We start from the raw sequence: 24431 nt of genomic DNA, 5'->3' as shown, positions 1-24431 counted from the left end.
GTTTCTCTCTACGTCTGTGCCAGTCTCCCTTTATTCTTCCTTTCTCTGGCGGCTTCCTTTTAGTCTTAGTTCCATAGCACTTTCTCAGCGCTTCTGCTTGGGTTGGCTCTTCCTCCCCCCCCCCCACTCCCCGGTAAGACTGATCGCCATCCTGGGTTCTCATAGAGAGTATGGTGCTCGATTCAGCCTCTTCCCCCTCTGCTCCCCCCACCCGCCACCCGCCTCCCCTACGCCCCGGGGGAAGCAGAGTTCCTCACGAAGCCCAGAGGTGGGAGGTGGGCCCTGGCGCCGGACCGCCCCTCAGTGCGTGTGCGAATGCCTGTGTGGCGGTGACGCGCAGGCGACGGCGGGAAGGGGAGGGAGAGAGAGGGAGGGAGGCCACCGACCGCCAGAGCTGCTGGGCTGCTGGGCTCCTGCGCGCTCACGCTCCCCGCCGCCCGCCTAGGCGCAGGCAGGGCGCAGGCGGCGGCGGGCGGCATGGAGAGCCTGCTGGAGAACCCGGTGCGCGCCGTGCTCTACCTCAAGGAGCTCACGGCCATCGTGCAGAACCAGCAAAGCCTCATCCATACCCAGCGCCAGCGTATCGATGAGCTGGAGCGGCGTCTAGACGAGCTGAGCGCGGAGAACCGCAGCCTGTGGGAACACCAGCAGCTGCTGCAAGCCCAGCCTCCGCCTGGGCTGGTTCCCCCGCCGTCTGCCCCACTGCCTGCTCCTGCAGCCACTGCTTCTCCGGCCGGCGCTGCGGCCCAGGAACCGCTTCAGGACCACGGACAGCTCATACCCGCCACGCCAGAGCCGCCGCTTCAGCACCACGGACAGCTCCTGGCGCAGCCCCAGCCGGCCCCCAGCAGCAGGGTTCAGACTCCCCAGTCGCCCCACCAGCACTCGGTGGCACCCGGGGCCGTAGCTGACAAGGAGAAGGAGCGTCCCTCGAGTTGTTGTGCTGCCGCGGGAGCCCTGCTTCAGCACGCATCCCCCGCCGCCCTCGGCAAGGGCGTCCTGAGCAGGAGACCCGAGTGAGTGGGGACAAGGAGGTGGGAGAAGCAAGTGGGTGTGAGGAAACAGGGGAAATCTGCGTGTAAGAGTGACGGACTTGAGTACTGTGAAGTGAAGCGGGCGAAAATGCCTTGGGTAAAAATGTGTCAAGGAGAGTCCCGCAAAGGAGGGCTTGAGATCCACTTTGGTAGATTTGTGGTGGTTAGTGCAAAAGGAAGTATCTGGACCATCTGTGGGGCAAAGAATGAGAGGAATGGGCTTTAGCTGGTTGGGAATATTGTTAACTTCCAGGAATTAAAGGAGATAAAATTGGGAGGAAAGGAAGTTGGGGGCACAAATGAAGTCCAAGCAGGAGACCACCGAAGGATTTAAGCCAGGAAATATTCAAAAGGGAGTTTACATAGTACAACTGTTTAAATAAAGAGTGAGACACCGAGACAGGCTTGATCAGGTTTAAGAGCTTCATAGGGCCTGGGGTCCAGCAGCAAGGATTAGAGTGGTTAGGATAAAGCAAAGGACAGGGTGATGTGAACAGGCAGGGGAGCTGGATACAGGAAAATGAATGGTGGGAGACAGCGCTGCCCAGGGGAAGGAGCTGGCTCTTTATCTGATGCAGTGGGAGTCAGAGCCAGGAGTGGCTCACTTGGGGAAGCTTTCTCTCTTCTGACCCAAGTGAACATGTTTGTGTGAGTCCCTACAGTGCCAAAGGGTATGCAGAAACAACCCTTCAGACTCCTGGATGTCTCTCTTACAGCATGAGGACTCACCTGGCTGGAGCTCTCCACTGACTCAGAGGCTTATCTGGGTTCAGATCATGGGAAGAGAACAATGAGATCAGAGACGGCTGGAAAACAGTTTCTTGAATGTAATGCCTCTATAAATTTCTGTGGTGGCCTCTTATGGCAAGTCCTGTTTCCCTTTGGTTATTAGGAAACCTCATCTTGGATTCCACGAGAAATGTTAATTGTCCCCCACACAGACTCTGGGGCCTTGAGATTTCTTTTCACTTGTGAGGGCCATGGTATAGGAATGTGGGAGGAGAGATAAAGGGGGCTGGAATGTCTTCTCCTCTGTATTGGGAGAGCTTGGCGATCCTGTCAGTGTTGCTTCTTTTTAGACAGGTGAGGGACAAACAGCCCTGTGGCAATCAGTACCTGGTCAGCACTGGCCTTGGTGATGTGATGCTACAGAAGAGGGAGGGGCAAGTGAGGAGAGCTGAGTGCCTCATCTCTACTCACATGTGCTTTATATCTGGAGGACACTTGTGAAGACTGACTGCATTACTTAAAAGCTCACCTTTTCTCTGCCCCCTACCTAACTCTCCTCTCCATATAGGTGGAGATAAAAAGGTGGACCAGGCATGCTTGAACATGCATGGTAGGTTTGGCCACAAGCACAGGAGCTCAGGGGTGGAGATCTAGGATGACCTGGCTTGATAGACCTTGAAGCATCTGATTCAAGACCCAAGAAAATCCTCCATGGCCTATTTGTCTTTCAGTTTTATGGCTGTCTTTTTTTTTTTCCCCCCTGGCCTGAAAACCAGAGAGTTGGGTTTTCCTCATTGCCCCATATCTCAGCTAAAGGCAACATTTTTCCAAGACATTATATGGTCTTTTCCCTCAATATAGGGAACAATTCCACCCCACTCCCCTGGGGTCAGCCATAGAGGCCTGGCACTTAGAATTCTTCACTTGAATTCTCTCCTCGTGATATCTGGTGTCCTCTTTCTCTCCTATGACAGCCTCAGTATCTTTGCAACTTGTTGGGAAGCTGTGATTGATAAGAATTGATGACTAATCTTGTTCTTGGAGAAAGACTTCTCTGTGACCCCCAAAGAGTCCTAGAGAGCCAACGCCTTCTATACAGATGCTCCTGCTAGGAGTCCAGAGATTGAGGAATCACCTGGATTCCTCTCCGGCCTCACATGTCAATACCATGTGACATCCTTGTTGCTCTGTCATCCCTACCCTGCTTCCGCTTCTCCTGGAGCAAAATTAAGACCCAACCATTATGGCAGACAGTAATGGAAGCTGCTGGGAACCTTTAACTAGGAAACCTGTGTCAGGCACTAAGGGGATCATCCTACCATTAGCTTCTTCAGAATCTCTAGCCTTTCCCTTCTTCCCAGGCCTAGATGCCCAGAAATGTCAAGAGTGAGAACATAGTTACCTAACTTACCTGCAACTTTCTTCTCTTTTTGTGAAGAAAAAGGAGAATGGATAGCTGGAGGCCCCTGGAATACTATTTCTCTCCCATTTTTTGCCTGACATTTCCCCCTAGAACTCAGGAATGAGTCACTGTGGCTCATTAAGTATTTAGCTCACTCTATCCTCCATCCATGGCCTCATGGGTGTTTATCTTTTGTGCATCCCTTATTCCATGAGGCAGGACTAAATGGAGCCAGCAGGTAGACAGAGACCTCCATGTATAAGGTGTGGTAGGGGGAAGGGACCAGAATCAGCAGTTGTAACCCTGAGCCCCACCTGGTCTCTATACTATGCTTCTGCTAAGTCAATTCTCTGCTGTGCAGAGGGGAAAGAGATGGAAGAGGAAGAGATTCAGATCACAAGTTTTCTGCAAAGCTTTGCTGATTCCTCCCTGTCCTCGTTACAGAAGAATGTGGGTCTACGTAGGTGACTACAGATGGGTAAAAGGTTCAAAGTGTCAGACACTGTTAGATACCATCTACACACACACACACACACACACACACACACACACACACACGTGTGCACACATATTACCAGACACAAAGTTTGTTCTCTCCTGAAGTCCTCTTCTTGTCCAACACTGGGAAGGAGTTCAAGAGCTCTAGATCAGGGAAATGTTGGGTCATTTCGTGGCCATCTGATGGGCATTAGTGTGCAGCCTGGCCTCTCTCCCTCCTTCAGCTGGGAGACACACAAAGGGGCTGGCCTTAGGATTCAGACTAAGAAAGCGGCAGTGTGGAGGCGGGTGAGTACAGCCATATTACAGAAGCCCTAGGGGTTAGCATCCTTTCTCTGCTGGCTTCCTGCTCCTGCAAGCACAAGCCCTCACTGTTTATGCTATTTAATGGAAGCAGCAAACATAGCTTCTTCCTCTTTGTTTTTTTTTTTTTTCAATCAAGGCTCACAGCATCTATGGAATTGATTATTATATTTTTCCTGGCTGGAGCCAGGTCTCAGCCTGATCTGGAAAAGACCCCTTGCTATGGAAGCACATGTCCCCTGTGCTGCCTTTGTGACCATGGCTTCTATTACAGCATACTTGCCCACCTACTCAATTACATGCTCAGTTGGGATCCCAGGGCTTGCCTGGGTCTCCAGTCCCAGAGGCAGGTGGTTGTTCACATTGAGGTAAGGTTTGAGTATTGTGCTTCAAATTTAGCTTTTTCTCCAAGCTCCCTGACTCAGTGTGAAAGTCCAAGTGCCCGCAATGCTTACTGGGGCTTTGTCTCTTTCTCCCTCACCCTCCTGGGCATCCCTCCCCTTCTTCATTACTTTCTTCCTTTTCCTTTTCTTTCCCCCTCTTTCCTTGAATGTTCTCTCTCTCCCTCCTTTCTTCCTCTCTTCCCCCTTGTTTTCTCCTAATGGAGACCATGCCCGTGGCTTTGTACATGCTAAGTACATGTTCTAGCACGGAGCTTCCCACCCACCAACAGCACATGAAACACATCTTCAGTCATCTCTAGAGCTCCTTAGCATCATGCTGCCTACGGCCAGCGGACAGCTCAATGATTTATGCATATGTCCTTTAGGCGGAGTTGTCTAGGATGCTGATTGGAACAGGTATCTCTACTGTTGGATGAGGGTGGTCTTCCTGAAGGTGTCAAGTGTCTGGCTGGCTCACCCTGAAAGCTCTCCCAAGTGTAGAGCTCTATCTGTGAGCTAAATGTATCAGGTGTTCAGTCTGTTTAAAAACCTGGATTCTGTACTGTGGAAAGACAGGAAGGAAGGAAGTGGTCCTTACATGACTTATAACAAGACACATCTAGAAATGTTTAAACGAGTGTAAGCATACTGCAGCTGCCTAGAGCCATCTTCTCTCTGAATATTATAGAGTAAAAAGAATGGGCATACACAGAAATTTGGAACCAGATGGAAGGGTTTCTTGGCTAGAGGTGAGGGTTTGTGTCAGAAAATAGTAAGAGCCAAAGATAGCCAGATAGGAAACTATCAGATTCAGTCCTGGGAAACATCTGTGTTACATGCAGACGTCACTCCTTTCTCTGACAAAGCGTCCCTGTCTGAGCCATGTCAGTGGGTAGGAGCAGTCTCAGCATGTCTTGAGCCTAGACTTGCCTTGTTGCCAAAGCTCACTCCTTTGTCTAACCACACCCTGTCCATCTGCTGCCATCAACAGGCAGAGGATTCCAAACAAACCTGTTAGAAAGTGGGGTCTGAGTAAACTTCACTTGAGGAGGGAGTGAAGCCTTTTATTCACTCCTGGAAGCTGGTACAGAGCAGATCTTTATAAAATTTGCATGCCAGACCTTTGCAAAGGTCCAGACCAATCCTCCTTCTGCCCTTTAATCCAGAAACAAACAAACAAACACAACAGCAAAACCCCACAGTTTTCAAGACTCAAGCCATCCCCCACCCCATGCATCACGTCTCCCTTTCCTCCCCCATCTCTTACCACATTGTGTGGGCAACACCACACCACAGGGCCCCACAGAGCCATCCTGGCACAGGTCCCTCTTGGCCCCAACCCAGGCAAGAGGCATAGCAGTTGGTACCGCTGATTCAGCAAGTATCTGTGCAGCCTGAATTCTAAAGGTTGATTCCTGGGGAGGAGAGGGAGAGAGATTGGGTTAGGAATGGGTGGGGAGGGAAGGAAGGGGGTTATGAAATGAAAAAGAAGAGTAAGCTAGAACCCATAGCTGAACCAGGGTCTAAAAGGAAATGCAGCTCTTGAATTTAAATCCCATGTAAAGATTTTTACACTAACTTCCCTTATTGAGAAGTCAGAACATTTCCCCCACAACAGGGGTCCAAACATAAACTCCATGGTCCAGGACCCAGTATGGCAGCAGCTTCATAAGTGGTTCTGGGGACACTCGTTACACTGGCAGGTTCTCAACCGAGAGAATTCTGGCAGGCTTCCAAGCTCAGGACACTGCAGCAACTTTCTGCTTCACTCTGGAAAAGCACCAAGTACTGGTCTCTACAGAAGCTGCAAAGGGCTTCTCATTTCTGTGCAGGAAGTGGGCAGCTGGGCATCATTTCTGGTTCTGAAAGCCTTTGGGAAAGAAAGATAGGCATGAAGTGAGGAGACAAGCTGGAGCTCTCGGCTGAAAACCTGGGAAACCACTGAAGCCCAGCACACTTAGGATCTAAGCATCTGAGAACCGGGGATCTCAGAGGCACACACAGGCAGGAGTTCAGTCTTATCGCTGGGGTACCTCACCTCATCCCACTTTATTCTTTCAACTCTTAAGAACTCTGAACTATTACTTCGCACTATTCTGGGCTTTTATTAAGCACTTACAGCGCAGTATTTCAACGTATACCAAGGAAAGATGAATGCATCATCTACTCTCAGATAACATCACTAGACCAGGATCCACACTCAGGTTCCTTCTGGTCTATTAGGTCACCGTTGGACATGTGTCCCTCGTTCTTTTATTCCTCTACCACCAGACAACACACACCCAGAGTATTTCAGAGCTATGACTATCAGCTCGACCTTGTCAAGCAGCCAGGCAGGACAAAGCCACCGTGGCCTGTGATCTCTATGAGATGTGACAACTTCGCAGCTTGAAAATGCATCTTATGCCAGCTGCAAGCTCTCCTGCAGCACTTTAAGATTGTCTGCCCTTCTCTTAAGATATCAAAGACACGTGGGTTGTCACCATGCCCTCTGGTGAGAAGGAACTCTGCCACTTTTCTTAAAACAGGAAGTCACAGTCTCCTCAAGGAAAAGGCAAAGTGACCTACCAGGGAGGACAGTGACCTGTGAGGATAAAACCTGAGAAATGTCTTCCTCTGTCCTGTCGGGGAAAAAAAAAAAAAAAAAAAAAAAAAAAAGCAGGTCTAGTGAGTCCCTTCTGTAGACTGTTCCTACTGGGGATGGAGGGTAGACCTTCACTACAGAGCTCCCTCAGAGGTGGAAAGAAAGCAGGGAGAGACCAAAAGGACAAGAGGCTCTTATGATGCTAAATGATGTGAGGGGACTGTGAGGGCCCTACTATCTCTGCTCAGACCTAAAGGATATAAGACTTCTCTCAGATATTTTTCTTAAATGAGAAACTTCTAGAAAAAAGAAAACGCATACAAGATTCTCAGATCCTTTCACAGGTGCCTGTGGCTACAAAGCCCCTAATGCTCTGTGTGTGTGTGTGTGTGTGTGTGTGTGTGTGTGTGTGTGTGTGTGTGTGTGTGTGTTGGGATTCTGAGTGCTCTGGGAACAGGCTGTTTTGTTGTTGTTCTTTGCTGGGATCAGGAGGGTTATGTAACTAAGCCCAATGCTGTGCTGCTGCTTGGTACCTGTCCCTCCCCCGTGGTAGGCTGCTATGGACAGAGGGTATGCAGAGTCCCTTCCCTGAGAGGCCCCGTGCTCTGTGCTGCCATCAGGTTATTTCATCTTATCCAGAGCTACAAGGACTAAAGGACTCATGGTGCCCTCTGGGGACTCAAGCAAATGTCAGCACTAGAAGGATGCTTTAAGGCCACCTGGTCCAGGCTTCTTCCACAAACGAGAAAATGAAAGTCAGAAGGGAAGTGTCTGGTGCTTCCAAACTAGTTAGTCGCAGGACTGGGTTTACAACTTACTCTTTTTTCACTAATTTATTTATTAATTAACCTTACAACCCAATTGCAGCCCCCCCACACCCTGCAAGTCCCACCCTTACAAGTCCCATCCCCCACTACCCCTTCCCTTAACTCTTCATCCTGTTCCTCGGCTTTTCGTGGTGATAGATTGAAAGAACCCATCTGGATGGTCCCATGGCATCAGAAACAAACTTGTAGCTACTTCTTGGGGCTTGGAGGGCTGTAGGAGGTCCAAGGCTGCTCTCCAGAATCTCTTCCCACACCCCACACACACACCCCCGGTGCCACAATTACAAAGAGATCATTTTGAGCACTTCCAGGTTATCTCTTTGGTTAAGATGCCCCTTCTAGGGCAGGATACAGACCATCTACGCAGCTTTATCAGTCTTTTCTGCTTCCATGTTGAAGTGTGTTTGAGGGCAATTCCCAGGACGGTGCTAGCCAGAGAGGCTACATGAAGGCACTGGCTGCCTGAAGGCCAGGGCAGGAGGCTCAGAGACATAAAGGGACATAAAGAGGTAGCTGAGGACCTAAGTGTATCCTTATCTCCACTAACATGTTATAAGAGTTGAAACCCCTTGAGGGGAGGGGGAGGGCACAAAGCTCACTCACGGGGGGGGGGGGGTTGTTATATTTGGGTTATAGAGGACAGCCTCTCCTGTGAGGTCACCCTTGCCACAAAGGCCACAAAGGAAGTACTGAAGAAGCATCTGGGTGCTGGGAAAGCTCGTGCTCTTTTCAAGGATCTTGAGATGATGTTTGGGACAGCAAAGTGTCCCATGACAGTGTTAGGCATTAGTACAGAGCAGGAAGTATGGACTAGCAGCAAGCACGGGTTGATGGTTTGTGAAACCAAAGATGTGGGACAAGAGCAGAGGTCAGCACTGAGCCAGTACCCATCGAAAGAACGCTGGTTAAGAGAAAGAAAGAAAGAAAGAAAGAAAGAAAGAAAGAAAGAAAGAAAGAAAGAAAGAAAGAAAGAAAGAAAGAAAGAGAGAGAGAGAGAAAGAAGAAAAGAAAAAAAAAAAAAAAAAGCCAGTGTCCGTAGAGCCAAGACAGACAGTTCTTGGCTTCTGGGGTGGACAGAGAGAAGGGGCATGGTGTCAGGGCTGAGGAAGAGCTGACCAGAAGACAACCCCCTGGAATTCACAATTAGCCCGACAGCACTGAGTTTAGTAGCCTTCATCTGAGCTTGTGCGAAGAGCAGATCTGGGGACTCAGCACGCCAGGCTAGATACCTGTCCATCTGTAATGGATCCCACTGTTCCTGTCTGTGAGCAAGGAGAGTTCACCTCTCCCTTCATTCCCAGCCTCTGACTAGCCTCCTAGCCTAGGAAACGCACCAATAACCAAGCATGAGAAAAGATTCTAATGAATCTCTTAGGCACACACATACCCTCGGAGGGTGAACGAGCAATAAATAGAAAATGTCTCTACCGGATGGAGTCCTGAAGCACGGCCTATCTCAGTAAGAAGAGAAAGACTGGGCTGTGGCTTGTGGTACACAGGAAGCTCTAGGCTCCATCCTTCTTTACCCCAGGAAGAAGGAGGAGGAAGGCAGAGGAGAAACAAAGATGGAAGATGAGGTGGGGAATCGCCATTCTGCCTGGGACACAACAGGAACCCCCTAGTCCTGCCTCTCAGCCAAGCATTCCTTGAAACATTTCCTAGGTGATGCTAAGATCCTGATGGATGGAGGGTGGTGGACACGTGGTGGGGGTGTGTCTGTGGGGCTAGGTCAGTGTGTTACTGAAATGGGCTTGAAGGTGCACCCAGGGCTGTGCAGGCCTAGCAGTGAGGCAGCTGTCACTTCCCTATTCACCCCTTGTCCCCAAGTGAGGCCTGTCTCAGTACTATCAGAAACCCAGGTGGTGGTGGTGGTGGTGGTTTCTGTTTCCCTATCTTCATGGCAAGTTTCATCTCTCCCTCCCCCTCCCCTCCCCCTCCCCCTCCCCCTTCCCCTCTTTCTCCCAGCTAGCTGTTTCTTTCCCACCTCACCTCTTTAATCCTCTGCAAAACTGGACCTCCACACCCATCCTTCTGTCACTGGTATTCTATCTGGGAAAGGCAGGATTCCTAGACCACCCCACCACCGGAAAAGTGAAGCTCTGGGAGGAAGAAGGACCCCTAGAAAGTGGTCCGTGCTGCGGCTGAGTCCAGGAGTTGTTACAGAGCTTCAATTTTACAGTACAGTGAAATACAATAGAGAGAAACCTGCATGCTTTTCTCTGCAGACTCTCCCCCACTTGCTGTCCTGTGGCCAGGGACTGGCACTAACTAGCTGCCTGTCTTTTAACTTGCCAGGTCAAACCAGCCTCCTGCTTCCAGCCAGGAATGAGCTCCCATGCCTGGCACAGGCAGGGAACTCCACAATTTCTTCCTTGATGAATGGTTCCAATCTACCACAATTTTCAATCAGTCCTAAAATTTGACACAATGATTATTTAAAAACAACAGAAACAAAAACTCTGCGAAGCATTTGGGAATTGTTTGATTGGGTCTAGCATCAGGATTCCCCCAGTAGAGCCACTGCATACAAGAGGCCCTGCCCAGCAGCTTTGACTATTTCATGCTACTCAGTAGGGCGCGCGCACGCACGCGCGCGCACACACACACACACACACACACACACACACACACACACACCAACTCTGAACTCCGATCCCCAGGACTTGCAGAGTCACATACAGGCAGTGGGTTGACAGCGCTATCTTTTAACACAACTGGATTCTTATCCTTCAGCCAAGACACAGTTGATGCTAGTCCTCCCTCACAGACCCAGTTACAGCCTTGCAGCAAACCCTCCCCTTGCCTGGGCCTTGATTTCTGTCCTGCTCCGCTGGGCCAATCATTTCCTCCCTTGGCCTGTACCTTCAGCTTACCAAGAATACTGAAGCACAGCTGTTGGTGGGGAACACATCTCAAGGCAAGCCCCTGGGAAGGAAGCCCGAGAGAGACTAAATGTTCTCTTTCTGGAAGTAGGGGAACTGTGGCCCGTGAGCCTCCGGAGGGTGGAATGAAGGGGAATCCCGAAGAGGCTTCCAGAGCTAAGAACCCTGAAATTTTCTATTGGGTCCCCTGCAGCCATCAAGGGTTAAACCCAAAGAACAGCAGGAGAGGGCTCTGCAGCCAGCCAGCCGGCCTCCCACCCTAGCTTAGGGACGCCCCTCCGCCCCCACCCCTACTCGCCAGACCCCATAGGCTGCCTAGTGCCCAAGCCAAGGGCAAACCCAGGAAAGTCCTTCCTCTTCCACCCACTCCTGGGACTCCCGGCTAGGGGCGAAAGCGGAGGCTGGGCTTGGGAGTGTGGGCGGCTGGCTTGCTGATGAACAGCACAGGATCTCCCGGCCCACGCGCCCCCTCTGCGCTCCGGCGTCACGCTCCCTCGCGGGGGCGGGCACCCCAGGCTCGGGGAAGCCGCGCGCCCCCGCCGCCCCGCTCGTGCCCACAGCTGAGTCACGCGCATGGGGGAAGAGCGATCTTCACCTGTGCGCCGACCCCCGCCTCCTGCTGGGCTCTCAACTACCCCGGTGTCTCTCCATACTTTCCTGCCGCCCCTGGCTCGCCAGCCAGCCTTCTCTCTCGCCCCCACCAACCTCCACACCCCACCCCTTCCCATACTCACTCTCCATCCCTTTATAACCCATCCCCTCCACCACAGCGTGGTGGCCTGCACCTCTCCTCAGAATTGGCAATAGGGGTGGGGGCAGGGCTGGTCACCTGGTGCTGAAAGTGCCATTGTCAGGCCTGAGGTCTAGCCTAGGTCTGCCTGGTAATTCTTTTTGGAGAAAAGGAAGTAAAGGCAGGTGTGGCAGGGTCTTAGATGAGGATGGTTTTGCCAAAGTCGAGATAACTGCCTAACTGCCCAGCATTCTCTCCCCACCTCCTCCCTCCCTTTCTCTGTCCCCCTTTCTCCCACTCCCCCCCACCTCTCTCTCTCTCTCTCTCTCTGACACACACACACACACACACACACACACACACACACGTTGGGGGGGGGGACTTCTTGTGCCTGACACTCCTGCAGAAGAATCCTGGCCTTCTTGCTATATGGTAGAAGAATTGCAGTCCTAGAATCCCAAAGTGCCTCCTGGTTGGAGCTAAAATGTTAGGTAACTAGGGTCCAGGGCAGAGTTCAAATCCTGACTCAGTAATTGTGACCACTGACTGTGGGTACTGCCCTGGTATTTCACTCTGAGAGAGGGAATGGTGATTAAAGTGGAAGGCCAGCCATGGACCTACTGAGAAGTCCCACTGTGGTTCTGGTACTTCTTGTTAACTGGGGACCCTTCCAGTGGCAAGAACATAGGAAGTGCTTTTGAGGAAGCACTGATTTGTCTCACCTCCTGAATAATCTAAAAGGCTCAGAACAGGACTCCCCCCTCCCTCCCTCTCTCTTATACTTAAGGACAGCTCACCCCTCACTCCACACCATCTCTGTCTTCTTTCAGACTGTCTCCATCCTAGAACCTCCTGCCACTCTTGCTTATGAGATGACTCTAACTTGCCTCAGTCTCACCCCAGCACAAAAACAAGGAGTGAGCTGAAGGACAGAGGGCACATGGTCACATAGCTTAGGCACAGGCAGGCTCCTCCTCAGACTCTGTTCCAATACCACAGAGTCTGGGAACTGCTGAGCTTGGGCTATGGGCCTGGGAATCCACAGACTTTCCCAGCCCTTGGCTGCCAGCAAGAACCAGCCAGCCAGACTACCACATGCCAGGGTACTCTAGCTCTGGGCTTCTGGACACCTCTACCTGTGCAAGGAGCTTTGCCCCGACCCCATCCCTAGTGCTTGGACTTTTCATGTAGCCCTGGTAAATTACATTGTATCAGTCTAATCATGACCTTTAAGTTTTTTAATTTGTTCTTTTCAGATACATAGTACATTGATACAGTTTTTTTAAAGCAAAGATGTATATACAATGTTTGATGAAGTATCTTTCCACTCCCACACCAATTTATAATATAACCAATCATACACACACACACACACACACACACACACACACACTTCACCTTAACTCCATCTTAGAGCAACCAATATAAGAAATTTTCTCATCTCATAAATATATACATACATACATACATATGTACATAGTTCCTTTTACACAGATTGTAGTAACTAGCTGCTATTCTGTACTCAGTTCCCCCCCCCCACATTTGTGATCAAAAGAACTACCTCAATAGCTGCTGAGTTCACTGCATGGCCATGAATCTCGGCTCCTCGGAGCCCGCTGGTAGTTTTGGAAGGCAAGTTCTGGACAGTTTGCCTCTGTGTAGTTACTTGGCATGTGCTTTCCCGTTAGCAAGACGGGTGAAAGAGAGACAAACATTACTGTGGGTCTCCCTTTGAAATACCACCTCTTCTTCCCCCCACCACCGCCCACCCCATGAACATTGGCAAATTGCAGTTAAAGATCCACAGGGAGGATGTTTCTTGGGTGAAAAGAAAACTCTGGTTGAGCATGCTTATGTTCTTTGGGGCTCTCTTTGTTCTCAGGGTTGGAGAAGTGCTCCCAGTAAAGTGATGAAAATTCACAGTGTATCTGGTGAGTTAGCTGCTCTAGAGAAAGGGCAAGTAGAGAAGACTGGAAGTAAGAAATGTAGGCTATGAAGTCCACACAGGCAAGGTAGTCTCTAAACAAAGAGCTGGAGAAAGGAGGTAGCTTCTGGACTCCTGGGGTTCAGCTAGACAAGCACCTAAGCATGCAAGGAGCACAGCCTGCGGCAAAATCAGAGAGCTTGGTGGCTGTTGTGGTTGCTGATGCTGTGATAAAAATACCCTGGCAAAAGCAATTTAGGAGAGAAAGGTTTTATTTTAGCTCACACTCCAGGCTATATACTCCATCCTTGTGGGAAGTCCTCTTCACATTACATTCATAGTCAAAGAGCAGACAGGAATGAATCAATAAATTGTATCTGTGTGTTAAGCTCACCTTGTCCAGTCTTATAGAGTTTAAGATCCTCTGCCTAGGGAATGGTACCACCCAACAGTGGGTCTTCCTCCCTCAATTAAGGAAATCACAATAATCCCTCACAGACTAATCTGTGACAGTTTCTTACCGAAACTACCTTCCCACGTGAACCTAGACTGACAAGTTGACAAAACCAATCATCACAGAGAGGGTGAAGGGTGAAGCAGATCTGGTAAGAGTTTCTCAACCGGGATTCCATTCTACCCCAGGCAGTTTTGGAAATGCATACAGACATCCCAGAACTCTAAGTGGCTGATAGACTTGCTGGGTGAGAATGTCTCAGCCAGCCTTGAGTGGGTCAAGGCCCACTGTGGATGCATGCATCCCCCAGAGGATGCTGTGGAGTGTCCTGCAGTGTCCAGTGTAGCCTACATCATGAAGACCTCGGCCAACAGTACCAATGCTTCTTGTCCAGGGAATCAAGGCCTATCATGAAGTGTTGAGGAAAATGGACCCACAGGATAATTTTGAGTAAAGAATCCTTATAGAGAACTTTGAATATTGAGTTGAGAAGACATTGGAGAGGAGAAGAAGACAGAAGCAGGGAGTTCAGGTAGAAGGTTTGCAAAAATCCAAGAACATGGTGGTAGCTAAGATGGAAGCAGTGGCAGTAAAGTGGTGCTGGGCTGCTCAGTAAGTAAATTAGTGTGGTTTAGATCAGAAGCTACTTTCTCAGAGACCAGGCCACACCCCTGCAGCCAGCCCCTCTCCAGACACTGTTGCTCAGTTGACAGGGTCACAATGGACTGCCTGAGGAGGGAAAGGAATCACAGGCAACCAAAATTGTAGGCATTTAAGTCAGTTGGATACCTATGATGTGGCCTTGAATCCTCAGAAACCTTAAGAAAGAAACCTCACTTGGTCTGAAGGGACTGAGCTCTTCAGAACCCCACAAGGGCTGCCTATCTATGGCATTAGTAATTCCCTACTCTCTTACCACAAATGACAGTGCAGCTCGGAGCCCTTCTTAAACCTAACCTTACAGCATGCACCTGAGCGAGATCATGGTTGGGGACGAGTTCAAGGGTGGAGCCAAAGTCATCAGAAAGGCAGATGTTGAAATTTAGACAGGTGAAAGTTGAGAGGTCCAGAAGACCTTTGCCAGGGGTGACAGGGTGGGGGTGGGGTTGGGCAGATATTGGGTGGGCCTCTGGGTGGTCTAGAAGCAGAAACTTGAGTCAGCTTTTAAGTCTTTGAAACCTAACAATACAGGTGACCTAATGAGAAGGGGGAGGCTAAAGAGGACCAGGGGTAGACCCTGCTGGGAAATGAGGAGGAGCTGAGATACAGTGGCCAAATGTAGGTAAGAAAAGCTTGGCAAACCCCAGGAATCGCAGCCATGACCATGCCCAGCAGGACAAGGAAGAACTGACCACTGCCTTCAGCAATATTTAAGCAATTGTGACCTTGATAGCAAGCATTATTGGGGTGAGCCTGGGGGGGGGGGAGAAGGGAAAGGGGCTTAAGAGAAAAGGCAAACCGGATGCAAATGTGTGGGCCTGATTTCATCCTGATGTAAATGAAGCAACTGGAAAGAGAAAATTTTTAAAGGCAACCAGGGAAATTTACATGCAGACAAGGTATTAGCAGAGATTAGAGAATTACCATTAATTCAAGTAGGTGTGATAATGATACTGTTATTATAGCTTTTAAAAGTTCTCACCTGTTAGAAATGCATGCTGAATAAAATGATGTTATTTCTGGGGTTTGTTTTAAGGGAAAAAAAAATACTCCACCAAAATACGGGGATGAAGATTAGCCAGCGGTGTGTGAAGTTTCCCGGGAAGGAGTGTAAGACAAAGATAGGATGTAGAGGATTGCATAGAGTGTGTGAAGCAATCAATCTCTTTGATGAATTTTGCAGTGAAAAGATGGATAAACTGGGGTAAACTGGGGTGATGGAGGCACTGCTCCTTTCCATGGAGGAAAGCAGGCTCCATTCAGCAGCACGCCAGCCAGCTCCATGTACTGGCCACCCACTGCAGGAAAACTCCTAACCTAAGCACTGAGAAGCAATCAGCAAAGGCTCCCGGAGGAAAATAATTGTTTAATCACTGTAAGTGCACAGGAAATGTGAGCGCGCACTTACCACGGGGTGGGCGTCGTATAAATGCCCTACAGACTCTCTCTCAATATGTCCTAGTAAAACGTAATGAGTCCGCTCCATTCCACAACCCAAGCCACATGAGGTGGCTCTTCAGATTGAAACCCAGGCAACAGCTCTGGCATTGAGAGCCTCTCTCCTCTCCTGCCTCCTTCCTGTGGATGACTACAGTCGTGAGCATCTAAGCTTCTCAGAGAAGGTTTTACAAATGAACCTGTCTGAGTACCTCCCTTGGACTTGGTCCCAAGGGAGTGCTTTTAGAAAGGGTTCAAATTAAGCCCTGAGGTTCTGATGCCTCTCCCTGCTTATAAACCATTAGGCTAGTTCAGCCCGATACATTCATTAGCCAGCACACACTCCCTAATTTCATGCATGGAACAAGGCTAGAAACCCAGTGCATTGCTGAATAGGAAAAGAAAGTGGAGAGAAGGAACTGAGGGTATGTCTGCTAGGGATGGACAATTTTATTTATGTTCCTCAGGAAGGAGTCAGGTATCTTTTGAGGTAGACTGTATCTGTTGGGCACATCCTCCGTGCCAGGCTCTGCTGTCGTCATTGGCATGGGGGACTCACCGGCAGATCAAAGGGACTGCCATTGTGCATGTATGCATCTCCTCACAGTGAGGAGATGAACAATACAACAAAGAAACCTGTGAAGGTGTTGTCCAAGCTCATAAGAGTGGAAAGAATTAAAGGCTGTCTGGGAGGAGAGCTGAACTGTTAGGCAAGACCCCCTGGGGAGGTGACATTTGAGCGGAGAAAAATTAAAACCTACAGTAGAAAACAGGTGCCGAGCTGAGCTTGGCTGCCAGCATTGCAACACCCAGGCTTGAATCTGCACAAAGACCTTTCTATAGGGAAAGAAGTCCATGCAAAGACCCTCGGCTATAAGACAATCATATGCTCTAAGTAAACAAGAAGGGAAGGAGAGTATAGACACCTGGATAAGTTACAGCAGGGAAGAGGCATGGAGCCGGGTTGGAAAGGGCTTTCCAGAGCAGTTTGTGGGCTCAAGACTCATGGGAAGTCAAGGGGTCGCTGAACAGAGGAGCGATGTCATCCAGTAGCACATTAAACAGCTGAAGGGCTAAGAGCTGAAAAGAGAGGTCACTCATTGCTATTCCATATTCAGTCCTGAAGAATTTCATTTCTGTTGTGCATGGCATTTATGGGCATTTATTACCTCGTTTATCCACATGGCCCTGGTGGTTATGTATCACTATCCTTACTCCACAGAAGTAAAGTGACCTACCCAAGGCAGTAGAGAAAAAAAGAAGAGCCATCTTTTGGCCCTGCACACAAGCTCTGTAGTCTGTTAAATCTTGACATGGCTATCTCAGTCTTAAGGAAGAGTCCCTCTTCCCCCAAGCAAAGCCTAGACTCGGACATAAACCAGGGTTTAAGGACAAAAAGGCTGGTGGGCTCCATGCCTGTATGATAGCTGTTCATGTTGTCATAGCTGTGAACTTGGCCATTGGCTCACTGATCTCTGTCATGCCAGGCAGGACTGGTGAATGTTACTCACATGTAGTCACAGGGTGATGGCTTACGGGTCATCACAAAACTCTATGTCCAGCGTGTGTACGGTCAAGAGGGTACACGTAAGTGATAAAGCATCCTTGGTTTGACCTCAGTGTACACGCACACAGGTTAACATGTGTGTATATACAATCCTGTGTGTGAAAATGTGGATGTGTGAGGATATAGATCCAAGAGTGAGTGTGTGTATGTGTGTGTAGATGTGCTTCTGTGTGCAAGACTGTGCAAGAATAGGTTTGAGGGACTAGAAGTTTAGATGAGAACGCTGCATTTTTACGAGTATGCTGGATGTGTGTGTGACGATAGGAATGAAAATGCTAGCACCAAGAGAGGTGTGTGTGTGTGTGTGTGTGTGTGTGTGTGTGTGTGTGTGTGTTCAGAGGTCGGTTAAAGCAGTGAGACAGGCGATTGGCTGGGTGAGGTCCAATGTTCTTGTCTAATTCTAGAGCTTTTCCTATAGAAGACATAATCAAGCCTCTTCAGTTCACAGACCAGAAACCACCCACCCCAATCCCCCACCACCCACAGAGGCCTGGAGTAGAGGAGTGGAATATAAGGGACACCAGAGGCAGTGTGAGGTGATGCAAGAGGCACAGCTGAAGTCTCAGCCACTGGTCTCCCGGAGGTCATCAGACCCCTCTTCACTCTGGTTTTCCATCGTCCAAATGACATCAGTGCATAATTATGGTTATTAACATAATGTACTAACCAGGCTGTACTATTAAGAATGTATTAGGCATGGAGCTCTTCTTAGGACATGACTGTGAGGCAGGAACACTGCACAAACGCAGGACTCATCATTGGCCAGACTTGACCGTTCCTGAAGACATGCCTACAATTGAAGGAAGGTGAATTTTAGGTTCCTGCAGCTCTGGTGCTGAGCAGCAGGCCTCGGGGTGAGTCAGCCTCTGGAGCTGCCACTGGCTTGACAGCCCTGATTCACCCTATGGAGTCATCTTTGCTCAGCAGCCAGGCTCGAGTCTGCCAAGTAATGAAGAGGTATCCTTTGAGGGAAGCTGGCAAGATGCGGTGAAGGCTCGGCTCTGTAATTCATGTGATGCTGCCAGCCTGGAACTGGGAGGCCACCTAGCTCCTGGGGCTCAGATTAAACCAGACCTTGAGCCGGACAGTTAACTGCCCAGGCTTGCAAGGTAGAAGCAGAGAAGGCAGCATGAGCCCCGACCTTCTGGGGCTAGGGTAGGTTGCTAGAGGGGAGAAGGAAAGCTGGATGAGACTTGATCGCTCACTCAACTTGCAAACTGACTTTCTGTTCTGAGGGAACCTTCCCAGCCTTCCAGATGGGTGTGAAGGGTCGGTTATACTGGGGTAATATATGGGAAGGGATTATATGCCTCGAGCCTGTGGTGGCAGTGATGAATAGGTTCATATGTCTATGGCCTGCACTGCTGCTTTCATTTGTGTGTGTGTGTGTGTGTGTGTGTGTGTGTGTGTGTGTGTGTGTGTGTGGTGTATATAAGTGTACTCGCTTGATTTTCCCAGTCCCTCAGGAGCCAGGATTTATTTATGGATCCTATGACAAGTAGCGGCTGTTCTATCATGTGCCTGGCCATGTCCTGCACTGGACGTGGAAATGAATTGGCCACAGGAGTGGCTCTGGAAATCTCATTCTAGTATAGGGAGCTGTGCAATGCATATAAACCCCAGCCATGCACCAGGAAAAAACTGGATGTCACAGCCTGTTAGTCATCAGGAGTGCCACTGAGAGCTCACAGGTGCGTGCTTCAGGGCGTTTCTTTAACAACTGAGCAGCCCGGAGCTGAAAGAGGTCAGAGAAGCTGCCTGTGAATCCAAAGCCATCTCAGTAAGAAGACAACATCTGAAGTCAGGTCTCACAAATCTACAGCCTATTGCTGTTCTGGGACCCATGCCTTCTGCTATGATTTAAGATGAGGCCTCTGTAAAATCTCTCTCCCCATGAATGAGTGGCTCCCTCCCAGAGTCACATGACTGCAGGCACACAGCCACACCATGCTGTGAGACTGGTGTCTTAAAAGCAAGCCCCAAACTCAGCATGCAATGAAGTCTCTACTTTAAAGAAAACCGAAACCTGTCCAGGGCTTCATGGAGAAGATTCTCTTCTGTTCCACAGAGCCTGAACGAGGGAGATCTGGCTTGGGCAGCAAGCCTTGTCTTTAGGGGAGTCATCAAATGGCTGGCAGCAGAGGCTGGTTGGTGGTTCCTTTCTTCGTGGGCCTCTCTGGAGCAGCTGCTTGGACTTCCGCCCAGTGCTGGTTACCTGTTATTACCATTTTTTTTTTAAAAGGATCAGGAAGCAAAATAGCTCACTCCTCTGCCAAGGAGAAAAACCATGAATGAACGATGATTTTAGGAGGCTCTGACCACTGACCACTGCTAGAGCTGAGGCCACTGGGAATTGGAAAATTCCCTCATTTTGGCAATGAAATCATTGGGAATCCTCATGAGAAGGTACCGCTGAGGGTCTGAGGAAGACATCAGATTCTAGCAGGTGGACAAGAGAGCAAAGGGGAGGGAGGCTCATTCAGCACTGACTCTTCTGGGAGCTAGTCGGGGAGGAAAGGAGAGCTGACTAACAGAGAAATCATGGGTTTATAACCGGAGATGTAAGCAAGTGTTTGTACCAAAACAAAACAGCCTATGAAACTAACAGCCTTGAAGGCCGGTAGGAGATGGAGAAAGGATGGGGGATAGAGAGGACCTGTTACTCAGAGCCACATGGAGAAGGGAAAAGATGGCCTACATTGGGCATGTTGCTAGCGGCTTCCATTGATGACGTTAACTCCTATTCAAATGCTGGGTGCTCGAACTCCTTGCCTCTCTGCACCACTCTTAAATGAAGTTCAGTTTTTTTGCTACAGATTTGGATGCAGTTTGTCCCTGTCAAAGTTTGTGCTGAAGCTTGGTCCTAGGTATATATCATATATAAAGTCTGAAGGTGGTGTGACCTTTGGTAGGTGGAACTTAATGGGAAGTGACTGGGTCATGAGCTTCAAGGGATTAATGCCAGCCTCAGAGCAGTAGATTAATTCCCACAAGAGCAGATTAGATCCCACAGGGGTAGCCTGCCATAACTTAGCTCGGCCTCTCTTAGATCTCTTGTCCTCATACTGTATGATCACACACACACACACACACACACACACACACACACACACCTGCCATCTTGTGTCTGCTGCTATGTTTTGCTATACCTAGGGAGACCCTCCCGTAGCCATACTGTTTGGACTTTCCAACCTCTAAAATCCCAAGCCAAGAAATTTTTTGTTTTTGATACATGCAGCATCAGGAATTTGGTGACAGCAACAGGAAACAGACAGACGGAGGTAATTACACCACATCCCTTCCTAGCTTCTTCCGTCATGAAGAAATGGCTGTAAAGTTCACAGAATTAGGAAGTACTGCATACACATCAAGGCTCCCTGTACGCAGTGAGGCAGGGCGGGGCTGCCAAGGGGCACTGCAGGCAGCTCCTCTCTACAAGAGCAGGGCTGAATGAGGTAGGGCTAGGTTCCTCAGTGACGATCAAGGACTTTGGATTAGAATGTTTAGATGTTTTACTTGAGGAAGTAGAGTTGGCTTCTGACATGGAGTCTTGCTCTGCAGCAAGTCCAGCCAGGAAGTCACTACTCTGGGGTGACCATGAGCCCACGCAGTTCTCTTACTTGATCTTCTCTAAGCAGTAGTTTCCTACCTGAGGGTCACGACCCCTTTGGGGGTTGTCTATAAGCTATCCTGCATATCAGGTATTTACATTACGATTCACAATAGTAGCAAGCTACAGTTATGAAGAAAACAATGAAATAATTTTACAGTTGGGGTCACCACGACACGAGGAACTATACTAAGGGTCGCAGCATTAGGAAGGTTGAGAAGCACTGGTCTGGGGTGTTCAGATTGCAGGTATAAGCCTCCCAGGTTGCTTTCGTGTTTGACCCCGTGAAGGAAACTCCTCCCCTGAAAATTAAAGCTAGCAAGCAGCTCTAAGGCACAAACAGACCACATCATACTTCCATGAAAGAGAAGGTTATGGTCTTCTTTCTCTATTGCCCTCTTAACTTTGGTATTCCTGGAGCCACTGGTGGGTCACCACAAGACCAGCCTTCTCTTCATGAGGACACCTGATAAGCTACACCATGCTCTCAAGAAAGGTCTGGCTGAAGGCAGGCAGATGCCCACTATCCAGGGCTCTGTCACCCATCTTTCTCCTGGTGGCAGGGGTGGGAGGATCTGAGAAGGTTACCCCAAAGGAAAGTGAGAAAGCAGCGGAGCTCCAGGTAGAGATGCCAGCCCCGGGCAGGCTCTGGCAGAGCCCTGAAGCTGACTGGGCGGTCACCATGTCCCAAGACTAACACAACGTTGTTTTCTGTGCTGTGAGTAGCAGCTCTGGGAAGAGGTGTCATCACTCGCCATACTGAGATCTTCCACACCCTTCTATGTCACTGTCAGAGTGTGCCACTAAGCAGAGGACATCTACACTGATGTCTACAGCAGCGAGCTATGACTGCCAGTCCCTGGAGCAGAGACTAAGAGTATTAGCAATAGTCATTAAAAGAGTCTGGCCCTCCATGGGGCTTAACTTTCTCTCGTGGTGACTTTCCATCCAGAGTCAAATACCCACCACTCAGTGAGACAGACAATTTGGGGACAGGAGCCTCATTTGCAATGACTACCATTGCATTCCAGACAATGCATTCCAGAGTGGGCTACGATGCACGCAGGTGTCCGCCTTCAGCTCAGGTCATTTCTGCCATGCATCCCAGGGACTCTCAGGCCTTGGTCCCAGCTCCCTAATTTCTCCCATCCACCTATCCCACCCCTAGGTTTCTCTTTGTCCCATTTCCTGGTCCCTGCACTCCTCCATCTCAGTGATGAGCCATCTGGTCTTGGCAAAAGCAATCTAGCAGGAGGAAGCAGGAAATACAGCATCTCCTCCTGCAGCTGGGAAGGAGGTTAATACTCAAGTGACCCGGGGTTGTGGGTAGAGGGAGGATTTAAAGATGAAATGGCTTAATAGCCTCTGGAAAAAGTAAGAAGGGAGAAAGGGGGGGGACACAGATTTGGTCTTTTTCTCTTTTAAAATCGGTTCTATTCGGGTGCGATTATATACAATGAAATCCACTCACTCTAAAGGCATGGGCTGATATGCTCCAACAGACGTCTGCCGTTGTGTAACTGCTGTCATTATCAAGACATAGAGCATTACCATAGCCCCAGATGACCCATGCCCCTTCTGTATCAGGCCTTTCCTGTGTGGCAGAAACAGACCCTCTGCCTTTTCTAGACTTGATTTACTGGTACACTTTGGAAATTCATCTATATTGGGGCATGTGAGCTGGTTCCCCTTTACACGGCATGTATTGCACCTTACAGATATGTTATAATTTGCTTGTCCCTTTAGGAGATAACTGGGCATTTAAACTGTTCCCCTTTTCCCCCTACTATGTGTTTCTTTGCTGCTATGAACAGTTTTGTGTCCCCATGTGTTTTTATCTTGAGTAAATACAGTTGCAGGGGCATCTGGCAAGAGTGTATTTAACTTTATAGGAGACTTCCAGACTTCCTTTTTGCCTTCCCACTGGAAGTGTGGAACTTCCGGGAACTGCACAACCATGGCGACACTTGGCACTGTGGTCAGGAATGAAAGGCCACCTACATGGCCTTGCCCTCCCATGATGTGCCTTTGTATTTACTGCTGTACTTGTTCCTCTTAAAAGCCCTGCAAGGCCAGATGTTGCTGTTGGTTGAGAACACGGGTGTCCTGAAAGATAAGTGACTCGTGAACATATAGGGATTGGGATCCATGTCTGGGGACTTACAATGCCTTGCAGCTGTCCCACAAGCCAGCCTGGGATAGGATGATGGCAAGACCTCAGGTCAGGAAGAAATGCTTCACTTGGACTCTGTGGACTTAGGAACGCTGACCCTTCACATGGGCAGGCTGTAGTGCTCTGCCCTAAAAGAGCCTTGGGCTGACCCCACCCTAAAAACCCCAGGAGCAAACCTGCTATTCCTGTCTCTTGGGTTCCCTCACAGCTTCTGGAACACAGTTCCTTCCGTGGGGGTGGTTTTTCAGAAGATTGGGAAGAGAAGAATGAAGAGAGAAAGAGAATCGAGAAGCTGTGTCCTGCTGATTAGGGAACCAGGTACAGGCTCTAGGACAATGGCAGAGTAAGCGTCAGACCTGAGCAGAGGAGATCAATCAAGGCTGTAATTCCTGAGCTTACTCGTGGCTTCCTTTCATGAGTTCCATGAGTGAACTGTAACCACACAGGAGCTTTAGCCTCTGTCAGTGTACTGAGAACCAACCTTGTGCCAGGCACTGATCTCAGTTTCCCAAAAGGGCCAGGGGCACAATTCCTGAACCAGACTGTTAAGCTGTTGCTGTACCTTAGCCAGCCTTGCGACTGTATTAACCACTTTGCCCGTTGCCCTGACCAAATACTGATGCTAACTACTTATGAGAGGAACTGTTTATTTTGACTCACGTTTCCAGTGGAGAAGGGGTGAACGCAGTGCCTGGGTCAGCTCAGTTGGCATCAGCAGGAGTGTGTGGTAGGGTTCCTCACATGGCAGCCAGACCAGGAAGCAGAGAGCTCTGGCTCAAACCAGAACTGAGTAGAATCTTCAGAGGCTGGACTCCATGTCTAAAGGGTATACAGACTTCCAAAGCATAATGGCACTAGCTGGGAACCCAGTGATCAAGCACACGTCCATGTTGTGCTAAGTTTGGGCGAGCTGCTGACCCCTCTCTCTTGTGTATAAAAGGGGCTGGCAGTGCGCACCCTGAAGAGCTGCAGTGAGGAGGGAGTGAACTTGACACACCAGTGGCAGTTCACAAACACAAACACAGTTTCCTATTCTATTGAGAGAGTTTTGTTGGGGGTTGGAGTTTTGTAAAGATGAACGATCATATGTGTAAAAACATTTAGGAACAGCATATAGTGATAAAACACTTACTGGTATTTTCTTCCACGTTTAACCATTATTTATTTGTCATCTGTCACTTACCAATCATCTATAATCCTTCCTGTTCACCCAGACCTGAGACCATCCGTACCT

General features: G+C 49.3%; 1 protein-coding gene across 4 annotated transcripts in view; it reads left to right on the top strand.

Moving 5' to 3' along the window:
* The first annotated feature begins 362 nt into the window (after positions 1 to 362).
* The window catches only part of Iqsec3 (IQ motif and Sec7 domain ArfGEF 3), a 97780-nt gene continuing 73711 nt past the window's right edge, over positions 363 to 24431 (top strand). For 3 of the 4 annotated variants that reach the window (XR_013112600.1, XR_004607602.2, XM_034511691.2), the window contains exon 1: positions 363 to 1016. Coding sequence is in view for 2 of the 4 variants with exons in the window: in XM_034511691.2 (XP_034367582.2) it covers positions 478 to 1016 (539 nt within the window). In the remaining 2 variants the exon portion in view is untranslated. The remainder of the gene's footprint in view (positions 1017 to 24431) is intronic. The other variant, XM_034511690.2, reaches the window with a different exon arrangement.

This window comes from Arvicanthis niloticus, chromosome 9, assembly GCF_011762505.2.
Source record: "Arvicanthis niloticus isolate mArvNil1 chromosome 9, mArvNil1.pat.X, whole genome shotgun sequence".
Lineage (NCBI taxonomy): Eukaryota > Metazoa > Chordata > Mammalia > Rodentia > Muridae > Arvicanthis > Arvicanthis niloticus.
Note: the sequence above shows the minus strand (reverse complement) of the source record. Positions and strands in the feature narration are given on the sequence as shown.